General features: G+C 43.1%; 3 protein-coding genes across 3 annotated transcripts; 1 reads left to right on the top strand and 2 right to left on the bottom strand.

The window, feature by feature from the left end:
- Positions 1–4186: 4186 nt before the first annotated feature.
- Positions 4187–10710, bottom strand: fem1c (fem-1 homolog c). Its single transcript, XM_015972785.3, has 6 exons — positions 9940–10710; positions 5899–6068; positions 5613–5801; positions 5015–5526; positions 4755–4931; positions 4187–4678 (listed from the first exon to the last, which is right to left on the bottom strand). The coding sequence occupies exons 1-6, from the start codon at positions 10481–10483 to the stop codon at positions 4414–4416; spliced, it is 1857 nt and encodes a 618-aa protein (XP_015828271.1). The 5' UTR covers positions 10484–10710; the 3' UTR covers positions 4187–4413.
- Positions 10711–13062: 2352 nt separating this feature from the next.
- Positions 13063–15050, bottom strand: tmed7 (transmembrane p24 trafficking protein 7). Its single transcript, XM_015972784.3, has 4 exons — positions 14955–15050; positions 14489–14683; positions 13891–14136; positions 13063–13544 (listed from the first exon to the last, which is right to left on the bottom strand). The coding sequence occupies exons 2-4, from the start codon at positions 14645–14647 to the stop codon at positions 13308–13310; spliced, it is 642 nt and encodes a 213-aa protein (XP_015828270.1). The 5' UTR covers positions 14648–14683; positions 14955–15050; the 3' UTR covers positions 13063–13307.
- Positions 15051–16403: 1353 nt separating this feature from the next.
- On the top strand, positions 16404–21253 carry LOC107394047 (RNA-binding protein MEX3B). The gene is made up of 5 exons (XM_015972783.3): positions 16404–17201; positions 18589–18827; positions 18991–19036; positions 19868–20610; positions 20689–21253. The coding sequence occupies exons 1-5, from the start codon at positions 16568–16570 to the stop codon at positions 21106–21108; spliced, it is 2082 nt and encodes a 693-aa protein (XP_015828269.1). The 5' UTR covers positions 16404–16567; the 3' UTR covers positions 21109–21253.
- Positions 21254–21688: the final 435 nt, after the last annotated feature.

Here is a 21688-nt window from a genome sequence, read left to right as displayed (position 1 = left end):
CTCTGTTACAGATCCTAGCAGTGAGTCATTGCTGAGCTTTCAGGAGAGGTGTGACATTCTGGGGCCGACTGATGCTGCTATACATGTGGAGGAAGCAGGTGGTTAGATCTTAAAGGCCAGAAACCTGGTGGGTAGGGTACAAAAAGCATAACATCGAATTCAGCTATTTAATGTCTGATTATGTAAAGAAAAACCCTAATCCCAATCATTTCTGTCATTATCATACTTTATAATTACGATGATTTAACACGGCTTAGAAAAACTAACCAGAGTTCAAATTTTAAAGAGACTACAGGTAGGCAACATGAAAAGTTGAAGTCACTATAGATCGTTTTTAAACTTTAAGCTAGCAGTTTCTGGACTTGGTGTCCTTGTTCCAGAGGTACAAAGCAGTCTTCAGCAGTGATTGGTATGCAAGTTACTTTTCGAAAACATTTCACAGTGTATGAAGTAATCCTTAACAGAGTTTGGTGGCGGGAGAATCTCGTCTCTGCTTTTTGCGGATGATGTGGTCCTCCTAGCTTCATCCAGCTCTGACCTTCAGCTCTTGCTGGGTAGGTTCACGGCCGAGTGTGAAGCGGCTGGGATGAGGATCAGCACCTCCAAATCTGAGACCATGGTTCTCGACCGGAAAAGGGTGGCGTGCCAACTCCAGGTCGGGGGAGAGGTCCTACCTCAATTGGAGGAGTTTAAGTATCTCGGGGTCTTGTTCACGAGTGAGGGTAGGAGGGATCGGGAGATCGACAGGCGGATTGGTTCGGCGTCTGCAGTGATGCGGACGCTGAGCCGATCTGTCGTGGTGAAGAGGGAGCTGAGCCAGAAAGCCAGGCTCTCGATTTACCGGTCGATCTACGTCCCAATCCTCACCTATGGTCATGAGCTTTGGGTAATGACCGAAAGAACGAGATCGCGGATACAAGCGGCCGAAATGAGTTTCCTCCGTAGGGTGGCCGGGCTCAGCCTTAGAGATAGGATGAGGAGCTCGGACATTCGGGAGGGACTCGGAGTAGAACCGCTGCTCCTCCGGATCGAAAGGAGTCAGTTGAGGTGGTTTGGGCATCTGGTCAGGATGCCTCCTGGACGCCTCCCTGGGGAGGTATTTCGGGCATGTCCTGCCAGCAGGAGGCCCCCGGGTCGACCCAGGACACGTTGGAGAGGTTACATCTCCAATCTGGTCCGGGATGCCTTGGGGTCCTGCCGGAGGAGCTGGTGGAGGTGGCCGGGAGAGGACGGTCTGAGCTCCCTAGTTGGGATGCTGCCCCAGCGACCCGGACCCGGATAAGGGGAGGAAGACGACGACCACGACGATGAAGTAATCCTGCACGTTTTTCAGGTAACAATAAAAGTGTTGGAAAAATGGGAGGGGATGAATCGATTTGCAGCTGAGAAAGCCATGCTTCAGCAAATTCATTTGTACCCAAAATAAAATGGTTGTGAAATTAAGTGTTTCTTTGGTTTTCTTGTCTTTCACTCAAAATAAATACCAACTAGCTAAGTAGTTATCAGCTGTAGTAGTTAAATTCTTTTGCAATGAGCTGCGGTGACACACAATAGGACAGTGTTATGGATGTTTTGTAACTAATTTTTGTTGCTGGTGAGAGAGGAGTGTTGCTGAAATATTTTTCACTGCTTCTGGGAGTCCTGTACTTTAGCAATTGGTGTAGGTCAAAAGTTCATCTTGGGCTTAACAATAAAACTGAATATTTAGCAAGTACTATTTTTTTTGCACTTTTTGAAAAGTCATTTTTTCTATACGTTTTTTTATTCACTTTACAGCCTTTTATTGTTGTGTGTATATATATATATATACACACACACACACACACACATGTATGTGCTACTGCCATAAAAATTCCCTGTCTGAAGGACAAAGGGATTTAATATTCAATTTTCATGCAACGTAGGTAACAACGTTATTTAAAAGTTTGCCAGTCCAGATCTGAAGAGAAAAAAAATCCGAAATAAAAAGCTTTTTCCGGTGAATTTTGTTCTAAAAAAACTACTTCCAGTGAAAGTAATGACTTCTGGTTAAGGTAATGACCCATCGTGTAATTTTTCTCTTAAATATGTACATATCGAAGAAAAAAACGACACGGTATGGTTTTTCCTAGACAAATCCAGACTACTTCCGGCGAAGGTAATGACCCGATGTCTTGTTTTTCCGGATACGTCACTTCCTGTCACGATAAAGACGCTAGCTGATGTCTGCAGCCAGATGCTTGTGGGCTTTCTCAGTCCTAGCACCGTCACTCTGGAACCAGTTGCCACCCTCAGTGAGGCTGTCCCCATCTCTGCCAGTCTTTGAGTCGCCTAAAAACCCACCTCCTCCGCTTGGCGTTTCCTGAATGTGTTTGAATTTGGCCCTTTTATGTTGATTTTATTTCCCTGTTTTCATTGGTTCACTCTATCCCTTGTTTGACCCATTTGTCTTCTACTAGAATGTTTTACCTTTTTTTGTAATTTGCTTTTATTTTCGATTTATTCACCATATTTAACTTTCTCTTGTACCATGTTCAGCGCCTTGGGCTTCCCGATAGGGTTGCGGAAGGCGCTTTATAAATAAAGCTTTGATTGATTGAAATTAAAATTCCTACTATATTTGTATTTTGCTGCTTTAACAAATAAGCATTATGGGCGCAGGTAGTTCTCGGAAATATTTAAAAAATAAAATAAACTCAAACGCATTTACTGCTTCGACCAGCAGCATCGTAGGCTAAGGTAGCTTCCTTCATAAATGTAATTTATGCACTTTTTGATAAGATATATAAAATCATGAACGGCGAGAATGTAAAAGAATTTTTTTAACTGATGAATTAGTTTTGGTAAAATAAACGATGAAACAAGAGAAAGCTACACAATCAACAACGGTCTTCACCAACATTACCCAACAAAAAAACCCACAAAACAATGAAGACATCCGGTCAAAGAGACAAGTGCAACACGGTTTTATTGTCAAACTGGCAATTAAGACATGAACTTGATTAATTAATGCCATATCAAATCTTAATCTCCGCTGTAGTAAAGTGCAGGTTCATATCAAGTTGCCCTGGGTGTTCCTGTACATTATCTTTCTGCTGTTGAACTGGAAAATTAAATCCTACAAATGATGAAAAAAGCCCTTTTTTGTTCAGCCCCGCACATCTAAAGCTGATGTGCAAACATGAAAACACACAAAGCTTCACTACTGTTCTCATTTGTGAGTGACGAAGCCCCCCCCCCCCCCCCCCCCCAACCTGTGGTCTGGAGTCCAGAAGGAGTTGTCTTGAAAAGGTCTCCAACATGGTGGGCGAACGTTGGCAAGCTACCAAGACGTTTTCATTTTTGACTACTAAAGAGCGGCGCTGTTTGAAGGTCAGCTCATTTTCTGAACGGTGAGGAGAGGTCACGTTTGCACACGCCTGCACTCCCTCACTGCTGCGCGGCTTTCTACTCAGTCGTGCAGTACGGAATCTTCATGAGCGAGCACCACAACACTCAACTCCTGTCCTCAGTTTGAGTAAACTCATTAAAAAAAAACAAACACACAGCTTCACTTTTTCCACACACACACACTCACTCAAATTCATTTGCTCATCTTCCAACACTGGTTTAATGGGTTCGCGCCCACCCGAAGGAAGCGGCGGCAATGAGGTAAACACAAAAACTCATGAGATATTGCACAGACTAGAGCCGGCACAGAATACAACAGTCTCTTTTGTTTGTTCTCCAACAGCGCAGCCTGTGCATAGGAAGAATAAAGCACTTATGGTGTTTGCAGACATTAACCCCTCTCATAAAGCTTTGTTGTACAATAAATTGCAGAAAAAAAAACAGGTTTGGATAAACGACTCCACTTGGCAGATATCCAGATTTTTATGAACAGACAAATAAATTGCACTGTAGAAAAAAAATGATGAAGGGTCCAAAACTGTTGGCAACTGTGATGGGGCGACCAAAAATAATCCTAAAAAATAACACTAGGAGTAACCTGAAGTTCCAGCATTTGCAGAGATACCTGGAGGCTGCGTAGACAGAGGAGGAGCAGGCGCTTTATTTAAGCCAGCATGGAGAAAAATCTCTCAAGTTTCATTCAATAAATAGTTTGGTGGAATATGAAAAAAAAAATAAATCCCTCAAGCAAAAACATGTGAATCCCTGTAATCGGGTCATTCAGAAATACAAAATGTTTGCCGTGTTGCGATGCGTTTTTAATACAGCCGCGTCGGTCGATGCTGCGGCCACTCCGTTTCAACCGATCATTTTTAAACTCTTACGGGATAAATGGAGACATTTCGTGCATGTGATTCATCCAAGTTCATACTCGCCGTTTTCACCTCTCATAACGGTGCTCGTTAAGCTCCTCGTGGGAGCTGTAAAGCTCCTGGATGCGTTCGGTCAGCCCAGCGTCGTCACAGTCCTCCCCTTTGACGATCATTATCTGTGCAGCAGGACGAAGGCTTCCAGCTTCTCGGGAATGTTTCCCCGGTAGTCCAGGCTGTGCTTGATGATAGCCCTGGCAGCAAGGCACTGCAGCGTGGTGTGGTTGATGGGCTGGATGACATTTCTTGCCAGCTCCTTCTCGGCCAGGAGGTCGCAGGCGGTTTGCTGGAAGGCGTTGGTGCTGTCGAAGTGGGTCCCGGAGGAAATCAGCAGGTTCATGATGTCGGGGTGGCCGTTAGACGCAGCTATGTGGAGGGGGCTGGTGGAGACATGGACAGTGCGACAACTGAACAACCGGACGAGCTTAGCTGGAAAAACCCTGGAATAAAACTGACCTGTTGTCATCTTCATCCCGGCTGTTGACATCTGCCCCGCACTCCAGGAGAACCGAAGCCACCGTGAGGGAGGGGAACTTGCAGACGGGATAGCGACCCACGCAGGTGGTGTTGCGGTCCACTGCCAGGTGTAGAGGGCTGTAGCCGTTTTTCCCACACGGGTGGAGCTTCAGGAACCTGAAAGCGTGTAAAACTAAGTTTAACCACAACGTTCCAGCAACATGGGGATGTCAAGGTACAACGAGCCAACACAATTTGACCTGTAAATTGTTTCCTTCTTGAAATGATCCTGCTCTGCGGTACACGGCACCTTCTCTAAAAGACAAATTAGATGCAGGATGATTGAGAGCGCCTTGCTGAGCTGAATGGGCTCAGGCGGCATCGGCCCGCGTTGCTTCACTGCTCGCTCGATCTCCAGAACGCTCTTTGACAGAATTCCCATCAAGTCCTCAAAAGACACAGACGTCCCCAGGAGGCCTTTGGCCCGGTCCTGCAGCATGAAGGAGAAGAGCTCGGCGAACGACAGCAGGCTGGAGGTCGTCATGGGGCTGAGGGGCTCCAGGTTTGTCTGCTGCATTTCCAGGGCGTACTTCCACAAGTTGATGCAGCGCTCAAAGTTTCCAGAATCAGCATAGACAGCGCCACGGTAACGAATGTAATAGGAAGTGTCTGGGTGCTGCGGCCCGAGGATTCGCTCGCGGATCAGTAGAGCCTGCATGCGCATCTCATCTGGGTCAGATATCAGTCCGTCCAGCTCCTCACCATTTGTAACCTGGAAGAAAAGTTGAAATATTGAACCCCATTTTTTGATTCTAGCATTTAATTAGGTCTGTTACAGGATTACAGGATGGAGCTCACCTCTCTGGCATAATCATACGCCATGACCAGCTGCTTGGGTTCTGGTTTCTGAACCACGTTGTTACTGTCCAGGTATCGGAGGTCCATAGCTCTCTTCCAGTACTTCAAAGCTCCAAGCAGATCCCTCTTTTTGTCTACAAACGTTGCTCCCAACAGCTCCAAGGCATCGATTCGCTCTGTGTGACTTGTCTAAAGAGCAGAGAAAGTCACTTTTTTTAATCAGCTGACCCCAAACGCCATGTTCACCCTGACAAGCTCTCCAAAGGGGAGTGACTGAAAGTCTGACCTGCGGGTGTGTCGTCAGGTAGTCTACGATGTTCGTGTGGCCTGTGACACTGGCAGACAGCAGGGGGGTCATGCCATACCCATCCTGCTCCATGCTCGCGCCGTACTGCAGCAACATTCGCATGATCTCCAGGCTGCCCGACTCGGCACAGTCGTGAAGCGCCGTGTTGCCTGTGATCATAAACGCACGCATGCATGTCAAACGGACACCAGCTCTGCAGGAATTTAAGGTTAGAACGTGTCTATCAAAAATATGACACGGTTTCCAAATGCTTTTGTTTATTGTAACCATGGTAATATCATTTAACACATTTGATCTCACTAACTGTAGCTGTATCAGCTAATATTTCTCGTTAATGGCAATTCTGCCTCCAGCATTCTCTCTATTGATGCTCAAGCAGATAATGAGCAATGAATACATTACCTGTTTCATATCTGGAGAAGAACGGTTCAATTCTGAGCTAACCGGTCATAATGAGGCTGGTTTAATAAAATAATCTTTTTAATTATTCTGAATTTAGATGTTTTTCAGGAACGTAAATATGCATTTAAAATTCAGCAGAAGCATCAGACTGCCCACGGATGTGCCAGTTTTTATTTATTTATTTAAAATTGGCTCTACTTAAGAAAAAGTTCAATTGTTTTCTCCAACTCATTTGCAATGGTCTCCAGTATAAACGAATGCCTTGTGAGTCAATGTCTGTAGGGGAAAAAAAGCTCTAGTGCTCTCATGTCAGAAGCTAGAAGTGAACCACAGCCGAAGTGAGCAGAAAAACAGCAGGTGTTGAAGTCTTACATTAATATTCAAGATATTCGGACATCTTGCCTCTGATTGGCTATTAGCAACACAATTCTACTTCCAACTACCACTTTTTACAAGACGCACCATGCCGGGAAAATCAGCGTAATATTACGGCAACTGTGCGTCTTATAAACGCGCCGTGCTGGCATGGTGATGTGCAAATTAAGTGGCAGTCGTTCTGCCTCGCTTGGTGGTAATATTGCGGCAATCGTCTGTCTTATAAATGATGAATGCGCCTTGGCGCAACAGAAGGTAGAGTCGTGATCACATAAGGAGTTACTGCAGAGCTCTGGCCGCCAAATATATTCAAAATGAAAGTAAACAAGGGCCGTAAGTTTCACTTTTGCAACAGAAACAACTGAGAAGTTAAACTGAAGCGATGCAGCGCTCCAAGAGCTTCTCAAAAACAATACGAGTCTGAATCAGCAGTTGGCCTGAAACGGCGGTCTCCTGGTCTGCAGCCAAACACTATTGGATATTGCTGGGTTTCACTCACGCAACTCTGCAGTCGCGCAAAACTCAAATGGGGGACAGGAAGCGTCCTCCTTTAGTTTATGACCCATATAGTTTCAAAAGTCGGACTTTACATTCACTGTAGACTCAGCACTGAAGCGATCGGCATAACAAATCAACTTGTGCTGCATGCCTCATATTACACTGCAAACCAAATTAAAGCCTTTACAAGTAGGGATGCACCGATACGATACTGGTATCGGCACCGATACCTATACCGGTATTGGTAAAAGTTAACCAATACCAGGAACCGATACCAATGCAGTTGTTTGAAAATGGCTTCACTGTAACTTGTCATTTCTGTTCACCTAATATTTTAGTTTTGTGATAGCCTAGTGAACTAGACCAAATTCTTGCTTTGCAAAGAATGGTCTATGCACGCTCCATTGGAACCTCAGCAGCTCCTACCAGGACTCTGGCTAGCCAATCACAGCTCTCTAGAGAGGCTTCAAACACATAAAGAGCTGTGATTGGTCCATAATGGTGGGCCAATCATAGTGCTCTATCTGCTTAGTGAACAAATCACAGAGCTTTTTCCGCTTTGTGGGCCAATCAGAGCACTCTATATGCCTGGATGACGCAACAGAGTGAAACAAGAGTACGTCACATTCATTGTCCAGTGGAATGCGGAGATCATTTGAAAGACAACGGTAGAACCCGCCCCACAACCGAGAGCCGTCGATGGAGCATGGCCAGACTAAATAATACATTTACTTAGTCTGGCTAGTTTTGTGATGATTTCCATTCATATATTTTACTTTTTATCTACCTCCCAGTCTTTTCCTGTTGAAAACAGAAGAAAATCAAATCTGTATTCCAAATCATTGCATTTTTTTGTGTGGTAGAAGTATCAGTATTGGTAATCGGTATCGGCGAGTACTCAGATCCAAGTATCGGTATCGTATCGGTTTGGAAAAAAGTGGTGTCGTTGCATCCCTATTTACAAGCCCACAGCGGTTTTATTTCAGGTTGGTTAACCTTTTATTGATCTGAGGAGGCTTTAAATGACTGCCGTGTTGTTTTTGCTCAGGTAAGTAGTGAGTTGTGCTATTTTAATTGATTAACTCATGATAACAATGCTATTGCTAACAATCAGTATGTGCTAGAATATTCTTATAACAACCATTTTATGCCTTTTTAAATCCCAATTTCTGGTACGTTTGATTTTAATAAAGGTATATAAACGCTGCGTTACAACACTAAGCTAACCGCTAAAAACATTAGCACTCTGAAAGCTATTTGCGTTGAGGACACGTGAAATAAGTATCAGTATTCTAAGTAAGTGTTAACAAAATGCCATAAAACATTTAGTAATGTCTTACCTGTTAGAAAGTGATCGCTACTGTTATAAGCCGGAGATTACTGGTCCACATCTGAAGTCTTACTTCAGTCTTTTGTGGCACACTACATTCGGGACTCTTTGTCCCGATTAGTGTGATTGTAAAAACAGAATTTCGGCATTTTAACGCCCAGAGTAAATAGGGTTCTGTGCGACTAAATGTCATTTTCTTCTTTAAAAATAAAAATGTTTTGCTCCCTTTCCTCTGGTGAAGGAGGTGGAGAAATCCCCCAGACTAGGAATCCTGCTGCAGTTTCAACATCTAAATGGGGTCCATGTGTTAGCAGCATGTTTGTGATTGTTAGCGACACATACACATTTCAAACACGTCTTTTTGAAGCTGGTTTTGGAGCAGTGGCCTTTTTCTACCAACTTACTCATTGTCTTTCAATAATCAAGGGTCCCGCTACTACATTACAATATTCAACACAAGGAACGCATGTTAAACCAGCATCAACATCAGGATCAGCCGATCTTGGTCATTTTTAATATATCAGTATTGGTCCGATGAGTAAAACTGGGCCGATAATGTTTATTTCCTTCTTGTTTGCACTTTTGTTTGGACGGGGTTGGCCATGCGGTATTTGTTTGGGCATGTGAATGATAGTGATGCAGAGAAGCATCTTAGGTGGTTTGGTGCCTTTTACACAATGTCAAAGTGTAGGTGAAAAAATACAATTGATAAATATCTCCTTTTGGCCATATAACCTGCATTGATATTGGTCTAAATTTTCCTCATTGGTGCATCCCTATTCACCATCACACACATTTATTTTAGTCCAGTTAATAGTCACAAGCAACTCAATGTTTGGATTTATTCGTTCCACTCAAAAAAAAAAAAACAATGTGCTGCCCTTTTGCCATAATCACTAAAGTAAAAAAATAAACAGTCATCATACATAGATGAACAGGGAATGAATTCACCAGACAAGAGATGAGTTAATTATAAAGAACCAGTTTGAATCAGATGTGTAGGAGGTGGGACCTAAAATTACCCAACATGTGCCTGCTTGCAAGGCTTTTTCCAATGTTATGCAGAAAAATCTGAACAAAAATTAAATGATATAAAATTATCAGCACAGTCAAGTCCTCACTGGCTTTTTGCCTGGTAGAAACAAGGATTAAAACACTAACGCATAATTAAAATAAATAAAAACATGCTCCATCCCAGAGACACTCCCAGAAACCAGCTTTTTATTGTGAAACTAGAAGTTCATGTTGAAATGTTGAGTCATTTAGCCTGAAAGATGAACAAGCTTCAGCTATTTAGTGTCATATGACTTGGTCGTTGCCTGTTAGGCGAGTTTATTTTTAGATATTTAAGAGTACAAACTGCAGCTGAAATCAACCCTGATTTAACAGGATGTACAGCAGTTTAGTTGGCTTACCTTTTACACTTTTCCTATTGACATCTGCACCTTTCTCCAGCAGATACTGAGCTATCTCCTTGTGTCCTTTGTAGCAGGAGATCATCAGACACGTGTGCCCGTGTCTGTTGGCGACCTCCAAGTCAGCTTTGTGCTCCACCAGATATCTGACAATGTCCAGATGCCCGTCGAAGCAGGCGGCCCTCAGCGGGGTAGAGTTTGTGAGGGTGGTGCTGTTGACGGAAGCCCCGTGACCCAGCAGGGACTGGACCACTTTCAGGTGTCCCGCGGCCGAGGCGGCCCATAGAGGAGGCGCCCCCTCAATGGTCTCCCCGTCAAAGTTCACCGAGCCCCCGATCTCCACGGGGGCACAGCAGCACTCCAACAGGTACTCCACCAGGTCCAGGTGGCCGTAGCGGGCGGCCATCAGGAGCGGCGTGGCCCCGTTGGTCTTCTCGCCCATCAGCTTGGTCACCTCATGCCCATCTTTGTTCTCCAGCAGCTTCTGGAGCAAACGGAGCTTCCCGTCTCTCGCTGCGTTAAACACCGCCGTCTTTAAATCCATCTCAGACGGTGGGGTAAACACAAAGGCGGCGATGGAAGTGAAACAAAGAGATCGGAGTGTAGACGTCGTAGCGTGAACCTCCTTTTGTTTATAACCCCCGACTTCGCCAAATCCGTCGTTACGTGGCTTTCTGCGGTTCGGCTTTAAACATTGGGGCTGGTTGTGTGAATCTTTAACTCGGACGTTTGAAACGACCCTTGATCCGGTTGATACATTTGTTAGCGAAGGTGGCTAATCAACTTCCTCGATCAGTTCAACTAGCTCCGCTAAGACTGAACAACTTTTCACCTTATTGACCCAACAGCCGACCCTCCTCCGCTGACATTTCATCCCCCCCACGAAGCTCCCCTTCGTGAGATCCGTTTCCCTCGCTTGGCATAGTCTCACAGCATTTGACGTTATTTATATTCTGTTTTCGAGGGCCGAGATGAAGAAATCCACCCCCACCCGTAATGCTGCTGCTAGCTTAGCCTGGGAAAAACAGCGACGCTGAGCCGGACTGGCTGGGGATGTCCCCGCGTTATTCTTCTCATGCGCGTCGACAGGCTAAGCTCGGCTGTTTTTCTCAAAAAATGGGTTAATGTTATTCCTTTTGGCCCGTCGGTAAACTCACAACACCCTCAGAGAGAGAGAGAGAACGTAAATAAGGGCTAACCACCCACGGCTCTACCGGATGATCACGACTCGGTTTCTGTCGAATCACAAACGCGACGCAGTCTTTTCTTTCCACGGAGCGGATGATTGACAAGGCTGCTATCCAATCAGAGTGCAGTACGCCTGTTACGTAAGGAGTTTAAAGCAACAGAATTAGGAAGGTTCCTGGGGGGTTTCTCAAACCCCAGAGAGGGGATTAAACTAGGGTTTTATTGTCATCTTGTTTTATCCTTGATTCAGTCACAAAAGTTATCCTAGATATTCATTCTGTCCCATTAATCTGCTTCAAATTAACAGCCAGGTTTAATTAATCCTGAGGTGGTTTTTTATGATATACAGAGAAGTTATTCTAATCAGAAACACTAATTTTGCTTTACCTGGATCTAAAAAACCACAAGAATGTCCCAAAATTAAATTAGCAATTAAACTGTATATATATATATATATATATATATATATATATATATATATATATATATATATATATATATATATATATATATATATATATATATATATATATATATATATATACACACACACACACACAGAGACAGACAGACAGACAGATAGATAGATAGATAGATAGATAGATAGATAGATAGATAGATAGATAGATAGATAGATAGATATGCTCTTTCTCAGGCTGGCTCGCAATGTTTGAAAACTTAATCGGGATGTTTAAATAAATTCTTGGCCTAATCCTGTTCTACTTCCTTCTACTTTTGGGAAACCCAGAGCTCCACTTTGCTTAATGGAAAATGATTGTGTATTGGGAAAAACACAGCAAATTTAATAAAAATAAACAAACGTAACTACATAAGTTTCCTTTGCAATCGACGAGTATTTATTCAGTCAACTGCTGAATGGATGCAAAATGAGCTTAGGCAGCTTTGATTATAGCGCCCTCTGCAGGAAGGAAGAGGCAAGACCAGGTGGTGCATCTAGAAATTTCACATCTTTCTGATGTCACGATTTCATCATTAATGCAAATTTTAACATTTAACCGTAAATGTCTTTATTCAACAACACTAATAACTTAACAAAATACAAAAATGCCTTAGAGAAATCTACAAATTACCGGTGACCAGTTGGGAGAAAATACTATTGACTGAAGAACTTCACTCAGAATCTGATGGAAAAAAAACCTGAAAGAATAAGCTGAGGCATAATTGTATTCTCAGATGTCATTCAATTCATTGTTTATTTAAACAACCCAATTACTCTTTATATGATTTAATCAAATTACAAATTCAAACCAAAAATACTGGAATATTCCCACCCCATAACCTTCCAGCACACAAATTCACATCATGTATAAAACCAAAATGTCACTGAGTCTACAAGATAAATATACTGTCAGACTTTAAAACAGGAAAGACAACCTTACTCATGTTTGCAATGGAGCAAATGAAAGTTTGTAGAAGCTGGTGACTTTAAAACCGATGGTATTTTACACAAAAACTAATTTTCTAATTTTGTTGATCTGACACTGCTTTTTAAGTTATTGGGTAACTGACGGTATGCACTCGTTCAAGCCAAGCTAATAAAGGGGGGGGGGGGGGGGTTCTCTGTACAGCAAACTCAGCTCAGCTTATTTCATGTGACAAATGCATCTTGTTCACATCACTAAACTGATATTCATGAAAGTAAGATTTTTTTTTTAATAAAACTTTTTGGAAGTGCCTTTAGCACTGATTTCAGAGATGCAGTGACCTGCACATAAGGAGTTTTGTCTCACCTACCATCACTTTGCTCATTACCAACTGCACTATGGGCTGAAAGTCACGGCAGATTTGGAAGGGCGGGAGGCAAGTGGGAGGTAAAGGTGCAAAAAACACAAATAAAAGCAAAAATACACTTAGAAATTCTGATTTTTTTCAAACTACTGAACTAACTTGAACAGACTCAAATACAGACAACTATCCAATCAAGCCTTCCTTTCATTTTTCCTTCCTCTTCAACAACTTTAAACACACTTTTCCCCCTCAAAACTAATATGCATGAGGTTGTTAAGAACAGCAGTGCTAAATGAGAAATTGTCAGATTATCTCATCTGGTAGTCTGATATGATTCATTTCCTGTGCAGCACTGCTATTCCTACCCACTCTACGCACACAAACCCAGGTACAGAAAAAAGCAATGAATCCGATCCTGAACTCAAATGCTGTTATGATCCAACACGAGTCATAGTGGTCTTCTTGTCAGAGAAGAAGCTTTTTAGCAGGAGCACTTGGCTGATGCTGACCACCAGCAGGATAACCGCCTCTCCAATGGACCAGAATGCAACGCGGGTGTTCAGGTCTTCGGCCCGACTGCGTCCCTGGGATTCGCGGAGGCGGAAGTGTGTCTGGTAGTCGATAACAGACTTCAGTGCCTCGTGGATAGACACACACGCAGACTCCATCTGGAAACGGTGAACAAATTAAAAACTGTCAAGCAACAAACACTCTTCAGCAAAAAAAAAAAAAAAAAAAGGTACATACTGTCTTCCATCAAACACCCTTTTAGAGTGAATTTTGAACCATAAAGACCACACCTGCTCAACCCAGTATGTAATATTTGAAAATGTTTGCTTTAATTGAGTCACACAGTAAACACAACCTCTGTTTGGTTAGGATCCAGCCTTTGGCAGACTAACTAAGGAGTCGATTATTATGGTTTACGAGTCATACTGTCACGGTGGAATTTGGTAAAATGTAAACAGAATTTTTATGGTTACAAACAAAACCAATAAAAACAGAAAAACTTACCTGAGTAAGAGCAGTGACCCTATTCTCATTAGGGAAAAGTGGAGGGTCGTCACCGACCTGGAAGTCAAAGTAAACCGTCTTGTGTGTGAAGGTGGAGAACTCGTTGCTGAAGCAGAACTTGTGTGTCCCGTTCTTGGCTGCTGTAAAGGTGAAACTGTCATACTGCTTTTTCATCTCCTTGTAGAGTGTTGTGCCATCTGGGTCCTCGAGACGACAATCCACATCATAATGGCCACCCGTTACAACCTGAACACAGAGAGGAAATCCTAGTCAAGCATATTGTCGGGATTAGAGCACATTAAAAACAATAAAACTGCTATAAAAATGGCCCTGCATGGCCTGTGATTTTGAGCTTGAATCTACAAATGCTAAAATCAACAGCAGTGACCAACACTTTTGTCTCATCTGATAACTTTATAACGTTTACAATAATTTTCACTGGTAGATCGTTTATAATTAGGCCACGTGAATGTGTTGAAAGTCTATTTCAATCCTTATTTTGGTTGTTTTACTCTAAAAACCTGACATGTTTGAAGCTGCAAACCTCCCATTTGAGTACAAGATTGTTAAAATATGAACCTAAATGAGCCACACGCACCTGAAACTCCAAAGTACACTTGGTGCCAATGATAATGTCCTCGTAAAAACACTGTTTGGCGTTGTCTGGCAGCTCAAAAGTCAGCTCAGAGCCAAGCACCCACCCACAGAGCAGATGGGCCCACAGCACCTGCAACAGCACCCGAAGTGATCCGAACATCCTCGAGACTGAAAGTCAGTTGCTTCAGTGTTTAACCTAGGGAAATAAACTTAGTTAGAAAAATAAGTCAAGCAGAGCAATGCAGAAATAACGACAAAGCATAAATCAGCGAGACAGTTAGCTTAAAGCTAACAAGCTAGCTATCATTGTGTTTAAGGCAGGAACTCGTTTGTGTTACGCAACAAATGTATGCTGTTATTATACTCGTATATTTTATACATGTGTGACGAATGATGTTAAACTTAATTCAAGCATAAACGACTCTTAAAACATTATTTTTGTCCTCAATTCTGAATTACCGACTCACCCCAAAGTCAACACCCGGATGCAACTAATGCTAGGAAACGTATCATAAACGTGACACCGCATTGGCTGTCCTTCGTGAATAGTCCCGCCTTTAAAAGGCTCCCATTGGTCAGCTACAGACTGTAACGAGTGCTGGGGAGATCACGTGGTCTACGCTCAAAGACGTGAAAGCAGAACTCGGCTTCCTTTTTTAAAACAATTTCCAACGTGGCTGATACAAAGCCAGTTAACTGAATTGCGTTACTCCATGTATTAACTTAAAATTGTTGTACATATTTACATAATATGTTACAAAAAAGTTAGATTCAGACAACAAACAATTTAAAAATACTCATTTTGTATGTGTCGGGGCATTTTGCATATAAAAGAACTTACCTGTTGCTTGGTAAACAGGAAAAAAATGAACAACAATAAAACAATAATTGGTAATTGAAATGAGTCTGTTTTAAGTCTGTTTTGAATGCTTGTACATATTGTAAGTGAGAATGGTCTGTCGTCTTTATGTCTAATTGTTTATCTTATTTTTGTCTTGTATTTTTTTTATCTTATCTGTTTTTCTTTGATGTACAGCTAACTATGTCTCTTCTGCTGCTGCCTCTTGGCCAGATCATCGTCGTAAATGACTGAGTTCTCAATCGACTCATCTGGAAAAATACATGTTAAATAAAATAAAATAAACAAATATGGTTTGCTTTCAAACTTAAGTTGAAATAGACTAGATTTTCTTTGCTAGATTTTCATTTTCTATAAACTTGGGATATGATCCACACCATTGGAACACCATTTCTTGATACACTATGTAAACATTTGATTAAATTATAATATGGTCCAGATGAACACCATCATATGAAATCAGCTACACAAAACTATTTTGTGGCAACATAGCGGATGCAAGAAAGAAAGAACGAAAGAAAGAAAGTAAGTAAGTAAGCAATCTTTTATATAGGAAATCACTTATTTCTAATATTGGCAATCAATGAAAATCATATAAATGACAGCTGGCAGAATGTCAAACAAGTGCTAATCTATTGTCTGTGTTTGCATGTGTGATATGTGATGACCTAAATAAAAAAAAATCTGCAAGAAGAATTTATTATTTTTTTCATAGTTAAGTAGGCTTAACGGGGTTAACTCTTTGTTTTTTTTGTGGATCATCGTGCATCTTATTATATGCCCTTAAATAATTATACATTGTTAATTGCTTTTGATCACTTTTATTTCAATGTTGTTTCTGATGGCTTTTCATAACCTTTCATTCGTTTTTGCTCATGTATTTGTATAATATCTATGATATATATTTACATACAGTAATTTTACCAGATACAAAATAACGAGATTAGATTGTGTGAATTACAAAAAAATATAGACTAATCGTCAAACGCACCACACTCCAGTCGCAGAAACCGATGACCATACTGACCTTAAAACGAAGTCTCGCGTGATCAGGAACGAGATTACAGTGTAGGGGAGGGCTGCATGGAGAGCTGAAAAGACAAAACAAAAGCCACACATTTCAGGCGCTGGTCGCTTATTTTATTTTTTATTAACCGAAACAAATTCCATTCGCGACTCATACCAGTTTCAGTTTAGTTGCCATATTTTGTACATTTTTGCATGATGCCTAGTAGCACATCTTTGCTGGAGGCCGATGAGGGAGAGTCCGAGGTCCCACCGCCGCTAGTGCACGCTTTCGCCGGTATGGGCCTTGAGGAGCACCACTGCACCCAAAGCCAAACCACCGAACAGGCAGACGAGAGTATCTCATTCCCACACCACCATCAGCGCCCGTCGGTTTCTCATTTCAGCCTCCTTGATACGGTCCTCGACTTGAAGCCTTTGCCACTGCATCAGCCACCTTCGGGAGATGAAGCGAACAAAACGAAAGAAGAAGAGCTGGAAGAGGCAGCGGCCGATTCCCCGGGCTGCACCGGGAGTTCGTTGTTGGCGAAGGCCCACCGCCATCCACACCTCCATTCGGGGCCAAGTAGCTCCGTGTTGCCGTCTGCAATGGAGCCTCCGCATACCGATACGGTATTATTGTACAACGGAGAGGAGCGTGACGATGGCGGGGTCGCCGGCAGCGCCTTACCTCCGGCTAGCAGCATGGTGATGCTACCATCCGGCGTTTACGGCGATGCGGGTTACGAGGCCGAGCCTTCGCTTCTGACTCAGCGGAAGAGTATCAACACAACCGAGTGTGTGGCCGTGCCGAGCTCCGAGCACGTCGCCGAAATTGTGGGCAGGCAAGGTGAGCGTTTTTCTAAAAGAAATTAGCTAACTTGTGACCCAACGTCTAGCTTTTAAACGTGCGCGTGGACGGAATTGGGTCAAGTCGGGGTAAGTAAACACAATAAAATCATCACAGGTTCGAAAATTGAAATTCTCCCTTCTATTAAGCACCGTTTGTTTGACAGTTATCTCAATTTTTTGCTGTGAGGGCAGTCAGGAATCCCCTAGCCGTGCCTTGTGCTAAACCAGGGTTGTCTTTGTCTCGCAGTAGCACATAAAGAGCACTGTTGGTCACCATTGCTGTGCCACATCAGCTGGAGCCTCCAGATCAACTCCTTATGGTTAATTTTCTTCTCATTAGGTCAGCCGAACCCGTCCCCTTTAATAGACATCCATATCTGGGCTTTCACACAAAGTTTCCACGGGCTGGATGGAGCAGGGAGAGTGTTGTTATGTAGTGTTTCAGAGCAGTTGGGGGAGGGTGTTGACAACAACAGGAAATGGCTCTGGTAATGATGTTGGACTCTCGACCACTGCTAAAAGGAATATTTAATTCACAACATGACCAACTTGTAAATGGAATAAACGATTGAATGTTTGATTGCACTATGTTTGAAACAAAGAGGCACATTAAACCACCCTGTTGGTTACATGTTGGAAACAAAGAAATGGCAAAGTATACCACTTTTTAAAAAGTTGTCTGGAGGAAAGACAAGAGCAGCAGAAATGAATATAAAGGAGATAAAAAACACCAACAATTCATGAGGTTTTTTAATGCAGGGGCATTTCTGCGCTCGCCTTTTCTCAAATGACCAAAACTCAAGAAAAAAACATAACATTTGAGTTTTTGTAGTTGAAATAAAAAAAATCAAGTTAATTTAATTTTTAAATTTCCACTACTGTCAACCTTTTTTACTCAAAAGACCAAATGAGTTAAAACACACTTGTCAAGTGTTTTTTTTAAATACGGAACTTAAAAAAATATCATTTTGTACTCAAAACGGCATGTGTAGTGAAAAAATGATTCAAAGAGACATCAACTGCATGCTTTGATAATGCTAAAGGTCACACTTTATATTCAAGTGCTGCAATCTAAGATTAAATGCTAGCCAAATGGCTTCTGATCCACTTTATTTCTTCTCCAAACCCTTTATTTGGCCTTTTGACTTGGATAATTTTGGACCGCAGCTGTGTGAAGCTTTGTTTTCAGCACAAACAACAAGCCAATATGCACTTGCACTGTAGTTATGTTGCTTTTGTTTGCAAAATTCAGAGTATGAGTGTCATTAAAAATAGCTGGTCTGGATGAGTCCAACTGGTTATTAATAAATGTCTGTGTCACTAATGTGGCATCAGACATGCTTCAACCTTTTCTTGTTTCTTTTTTGAAATCTTCCCTCCACCAGGCTGTAAGATCAAGGCCCTTCGAGCCAAGACGAACACCTACATAAAGACGCCAGTGAGGGGGGAGCAGCCGGTCTTTGTCGTGACGGGACGTAAAGAAGACGTGGCCATGGCAAAGAGGGAGATCCTTTCTGCGGCTGATCACTTCTCCCTTATCAGAGCGTCTCGAAACAAAACTGGGCCTCTGTCTGCCGTGAACACTTTAGGGACCCCTGCTCTACCCGGACAGACGACTATTCAGGTTGGCAAGCTGCATGAATGAATCATGTTGTTATTCCTGGATGCTCTTTTACAGTGAATCACATTAAGGGCTGTTGTTATGGCAACTGCACAGTTCTACACTGTCATCAAAGCATTTTATTTCAAAAGGAAGGTTTGTGTAAGTGTTATTTCCACCCCAACAGGTGCGGGTGCCTTATCGTGTTGTTGGATTGGTTGTGGGTCCCAAAGGTGAGTCTTTTTGTCTATTTTGAACTGATGATGAGACTTTTGGGGCTGATTTTTACTTTTTTTTTTTTGTTTGTTTTGGGTTTTTTCTCTCCTCATTTTTAGACTTAAAGGTTTTACAAAGATCTGGATGGAGTTAGACAGGAGTTTAGTCTTGAGCTCTTTAGCCATGTGAGTGACCAGAACAGCCGGCAGTTAGAAGATGTAATTATTGCACAGCTGCAGTTCTTTAGTCAGATTTTATTATTGTTGTTCTGTTACAGGAAATGTAGATGGCTGTGAATTTTTGTGCTTTTGCCTGTGATCTGCAGATCTTTTTTTTTCCTAATGTAATCATTTGGCATGTTCCTAAATCGTAATTTGTAAGAATGTAATTGGCGATATTGGCATTAGCATCCATGTGGGGTTTTCCATGTATATTAGCATTGTGCTAACCACTCGCTGCCAGTCAAATTGCAGCTTTTGCAATTAGAAAATCTCCTTTTGTCACATCGCAATTTAATTGCATATGCAATGAATCGTTCAGCCTTACCACCTACTGTGGCAGAGTGGAATGCACTTCATTCAAAAATTGAAGTTTTCTGACTTGCATGTAAACGAGGATGCTGGCTCTCGGCTTATTGCTGTAGATCAACTCAGAAGCACATTTTCTTCCCTAATAGACAATAAACTTTGTAAATTCTGATAATTCACTCAAAGAAGCCATCTCACTTCTGGAGTACGCTGATTTTCAGCATGTTCAGGGGATAGAAGTGAAGATGCTGGATACTGAAAGGTGATGTTGTTTGAAATGATCCATTTTTTGTTTAAGACGTGTCCTTTATCACCATCTAGGGGCAACTATCAAACGTATTCAGCAGCAGACCCACACCTACATTGTGACGCCAAGTCGTGACAAAGAGCCGGTGTTTGAGGTCACGGGGATGCCAGAGAATGTGGACCGAGCCAGGGAGGAAATAGAGGCACACATCGCCCTCCGCACGGGGTCCTGCGGGGGCGTTGAAGCCCCCGGCGTGGACAACAGCGATTTTCAGTTCAACGGGACGGATGTCAGCTTTGAGACTGCAGCGGGCCACGCCGCTCTGGGGGAGGCTGGATGGCTCCATGGTGGTGCCTCGTCACCAAGCAGCGGAAACTTGCTGCCCATGAGCGTCAGTGGCACTCAGCGGGTTAATAGCAATACAAGCGGCGCTGTCAAGATGTCTTCCACCTACCGCAACGACAGTTCCAGCTCTCTGGGCAGCGGCTCCAGCTCGGCCGACTCTTTCTACGGCGGGGGCAATGGGAACCAGATGGCAGATTTCAGCCCGACCTTTCAGTTTAACGCCAATGCTAATAACAACAACAACAACAACAGTAGTAGTGGTGGTGGCAGCACAAGCTTCTGGTTTGGCGAGAATCTTCTTGGAGTGGGTTCTGAAGAGATCTTCAGCATGGGAGGTGGTGGAGGCTTCTCGGGATTTGAGCCTTTAACCATTTCCACTGCCCCAACCCTGCATTCTGCTGCACAAACGCACATCTGGAGCCCCTTCGTGGACAACCCGTCTCTACAGGCCCTTGATTCATTACAGTCTCAGGTATGTCAGCACAAGTCCAAAGACATGAAAAATGTCAGTTTGTGGTTGTCTTATATCTTCTGGTTGTGATGTCTACAGACCAGTCTGCCTGGTACCCCTCGCCTGTCCCCGACCTTCTCAGGGACCGAGGCCTTGGAGCACCCTCAGGCCCAGCGTGTTCACCGAAGGCCTTTTGGGTCAGCTGGAACTCCCGACGCCCACAGAATCCCCTCATACAGCTCCGCCTTCTCGTCCTCCAGCGAAAGCACCACCTCCTCCTCTTCGTCCTCCTCTCCACCGGAATCCTCTTTCTCCTACCGACCGGCGCTGGGGTCATCAGGAAGAGGCCCGGAGGTGTGCGTCAAGTGTATGAATAGCCAGGTGATCGCTGCCTTGGTTCCTTGCGGCCATAACCTTTTCTGTCTCGATTGTGCCACTCAGATATGCCAGGGCCCAGAGGCCGTGTGCCCCGTGTGCCTGTCCCGGGTCACACAGGCCATTCAGCTCCGCAATATGTAACTCCAACCACCATCCCCCCCCCCCAATCAATGGCCAGGAGTCGGCCTCACCAACAAATCTGGCTCATCACATGTTTGGAGCTTACAAAACACCCCCACATGTGTTTCTGTTTGTCCTGACCCCAGCTTTTTCTGAGCTGGTGTTAAGTCGAAGGTGCAGAAGGAGTAGGTGACGTGAAATGGGAGTGGTTTTGATTTGGGGCATGGGCTCAGCTCGTTCACGTGCCTGCCGTTGTCTTCATGGTCAATCGATCAACGGGAGGGTTAGAAGCCCTCTATGTAGCATTGGGAGGGATGGAATGGGATTTTCTTTCTTTCTTTTAGTTGTCCCATATGTTTACATTCAACTTTATCAGAATAACATAGTTGGCCTTTAGCTCAACAATCTTTTTCAACTTCTCAAAATTTGATACTGCAGGAAATAAAACGCAAGCATGCTCATTTAAAAATAAATCCCACATTTGGCTCCGTTACAATAAATCTACTGTTTTATTAGATTTGGTTGCAGCAGGAAGCTAAAGGTCATTACTGGAATTCACCTTTTTAAAAAGATGTGATGTTATACTTTCTTCAGGTTATAA

Source organism: Nothobranchius furzeri, chromosome 17 (genome assembly GCF_043380555.1).
Source record: "Nothobranchius furzeri strain GRZ-AD chromosome 17, NfurGRZ-RIMD1, whole genome shotgun sequence".
NCBI lineage: Eukaryota > Metazoa > Chordata > Actinopteri > Cyprinodontiformes > Nothobranchiidae > Nothobranchius > Nothobranchius furzeri.
The sequence above is the reverse complement of the archived record's forward strand: the minus strand, read 5'-3'. Positions and strand labels throughout refer to the sequence as shown.

Bases quoted from the DNA above. Each gene is read 5' to 3' on its own strand.
- fem1c (XM_015972785.3), bottom strand. From the start codon at position 10,483: ATGGATTTAAAGACGGCGGTGTTTAACGCAGCGAGAGACGGGAAGCTC. The intron at 6,069-9,939 runs GTAAGCCAACTA...TTATGATCACAG, and splicing joins CAATAGGAAAAGTGTAAAAG to GCAACACGGCGCTTCACGAC. The intron at 5,527-5,612 runs GTGAGCTCCATC...CTTTTCTTCCAG, and splicing joins CGTATGATTATGCCAGAGAG to GTTACAAATGGTGAGGAGCT.
- LOC107394047 (XM_015972783.3), top strand. From the start codon at position 16,568: ATGATGCCTAGTAGCACATCTTTGCTGGAGGCCGATGAGGGAGAGTCC. The intron at 17,202-18,588 runs GTGAGCGTTTTT...TCCCTCCACCAG, and splicing joins CGAAATTGTGGGCAGGCAAG to GCTGTAAGATCAAGGCCCTT. The intron at 20,611-20,688 runs GTATGTCAGCAC...TGATGTCTACAG, and splicing joins TTGATTCATTACAGTCTCAG to ACCAGTCTGCCTGGTACCCC.
- tmed7 (XM_015972784.3), bottom strand. From the start codon at position 14,647: ATGTTCGGATCACTTCGGGTGCTGTTGCAGGTGCTGTGGGCCCATCTG. The intron at 14,137-14,488 runs GTGCGTGTGGCT...CTCTGTGTTCAG, and splicing joins AGTGTACTTTGGAGTTTCAG to GTTGTAACGGGTGGCCATTA. The intron at 13,545-13,890 runs GTAAGTTTTTCT...CACCGTTTCCAG, and splicing joins GGGTCACTGCTCTTACTCAG to ATGGAGTCTGCGTGTGTGTC.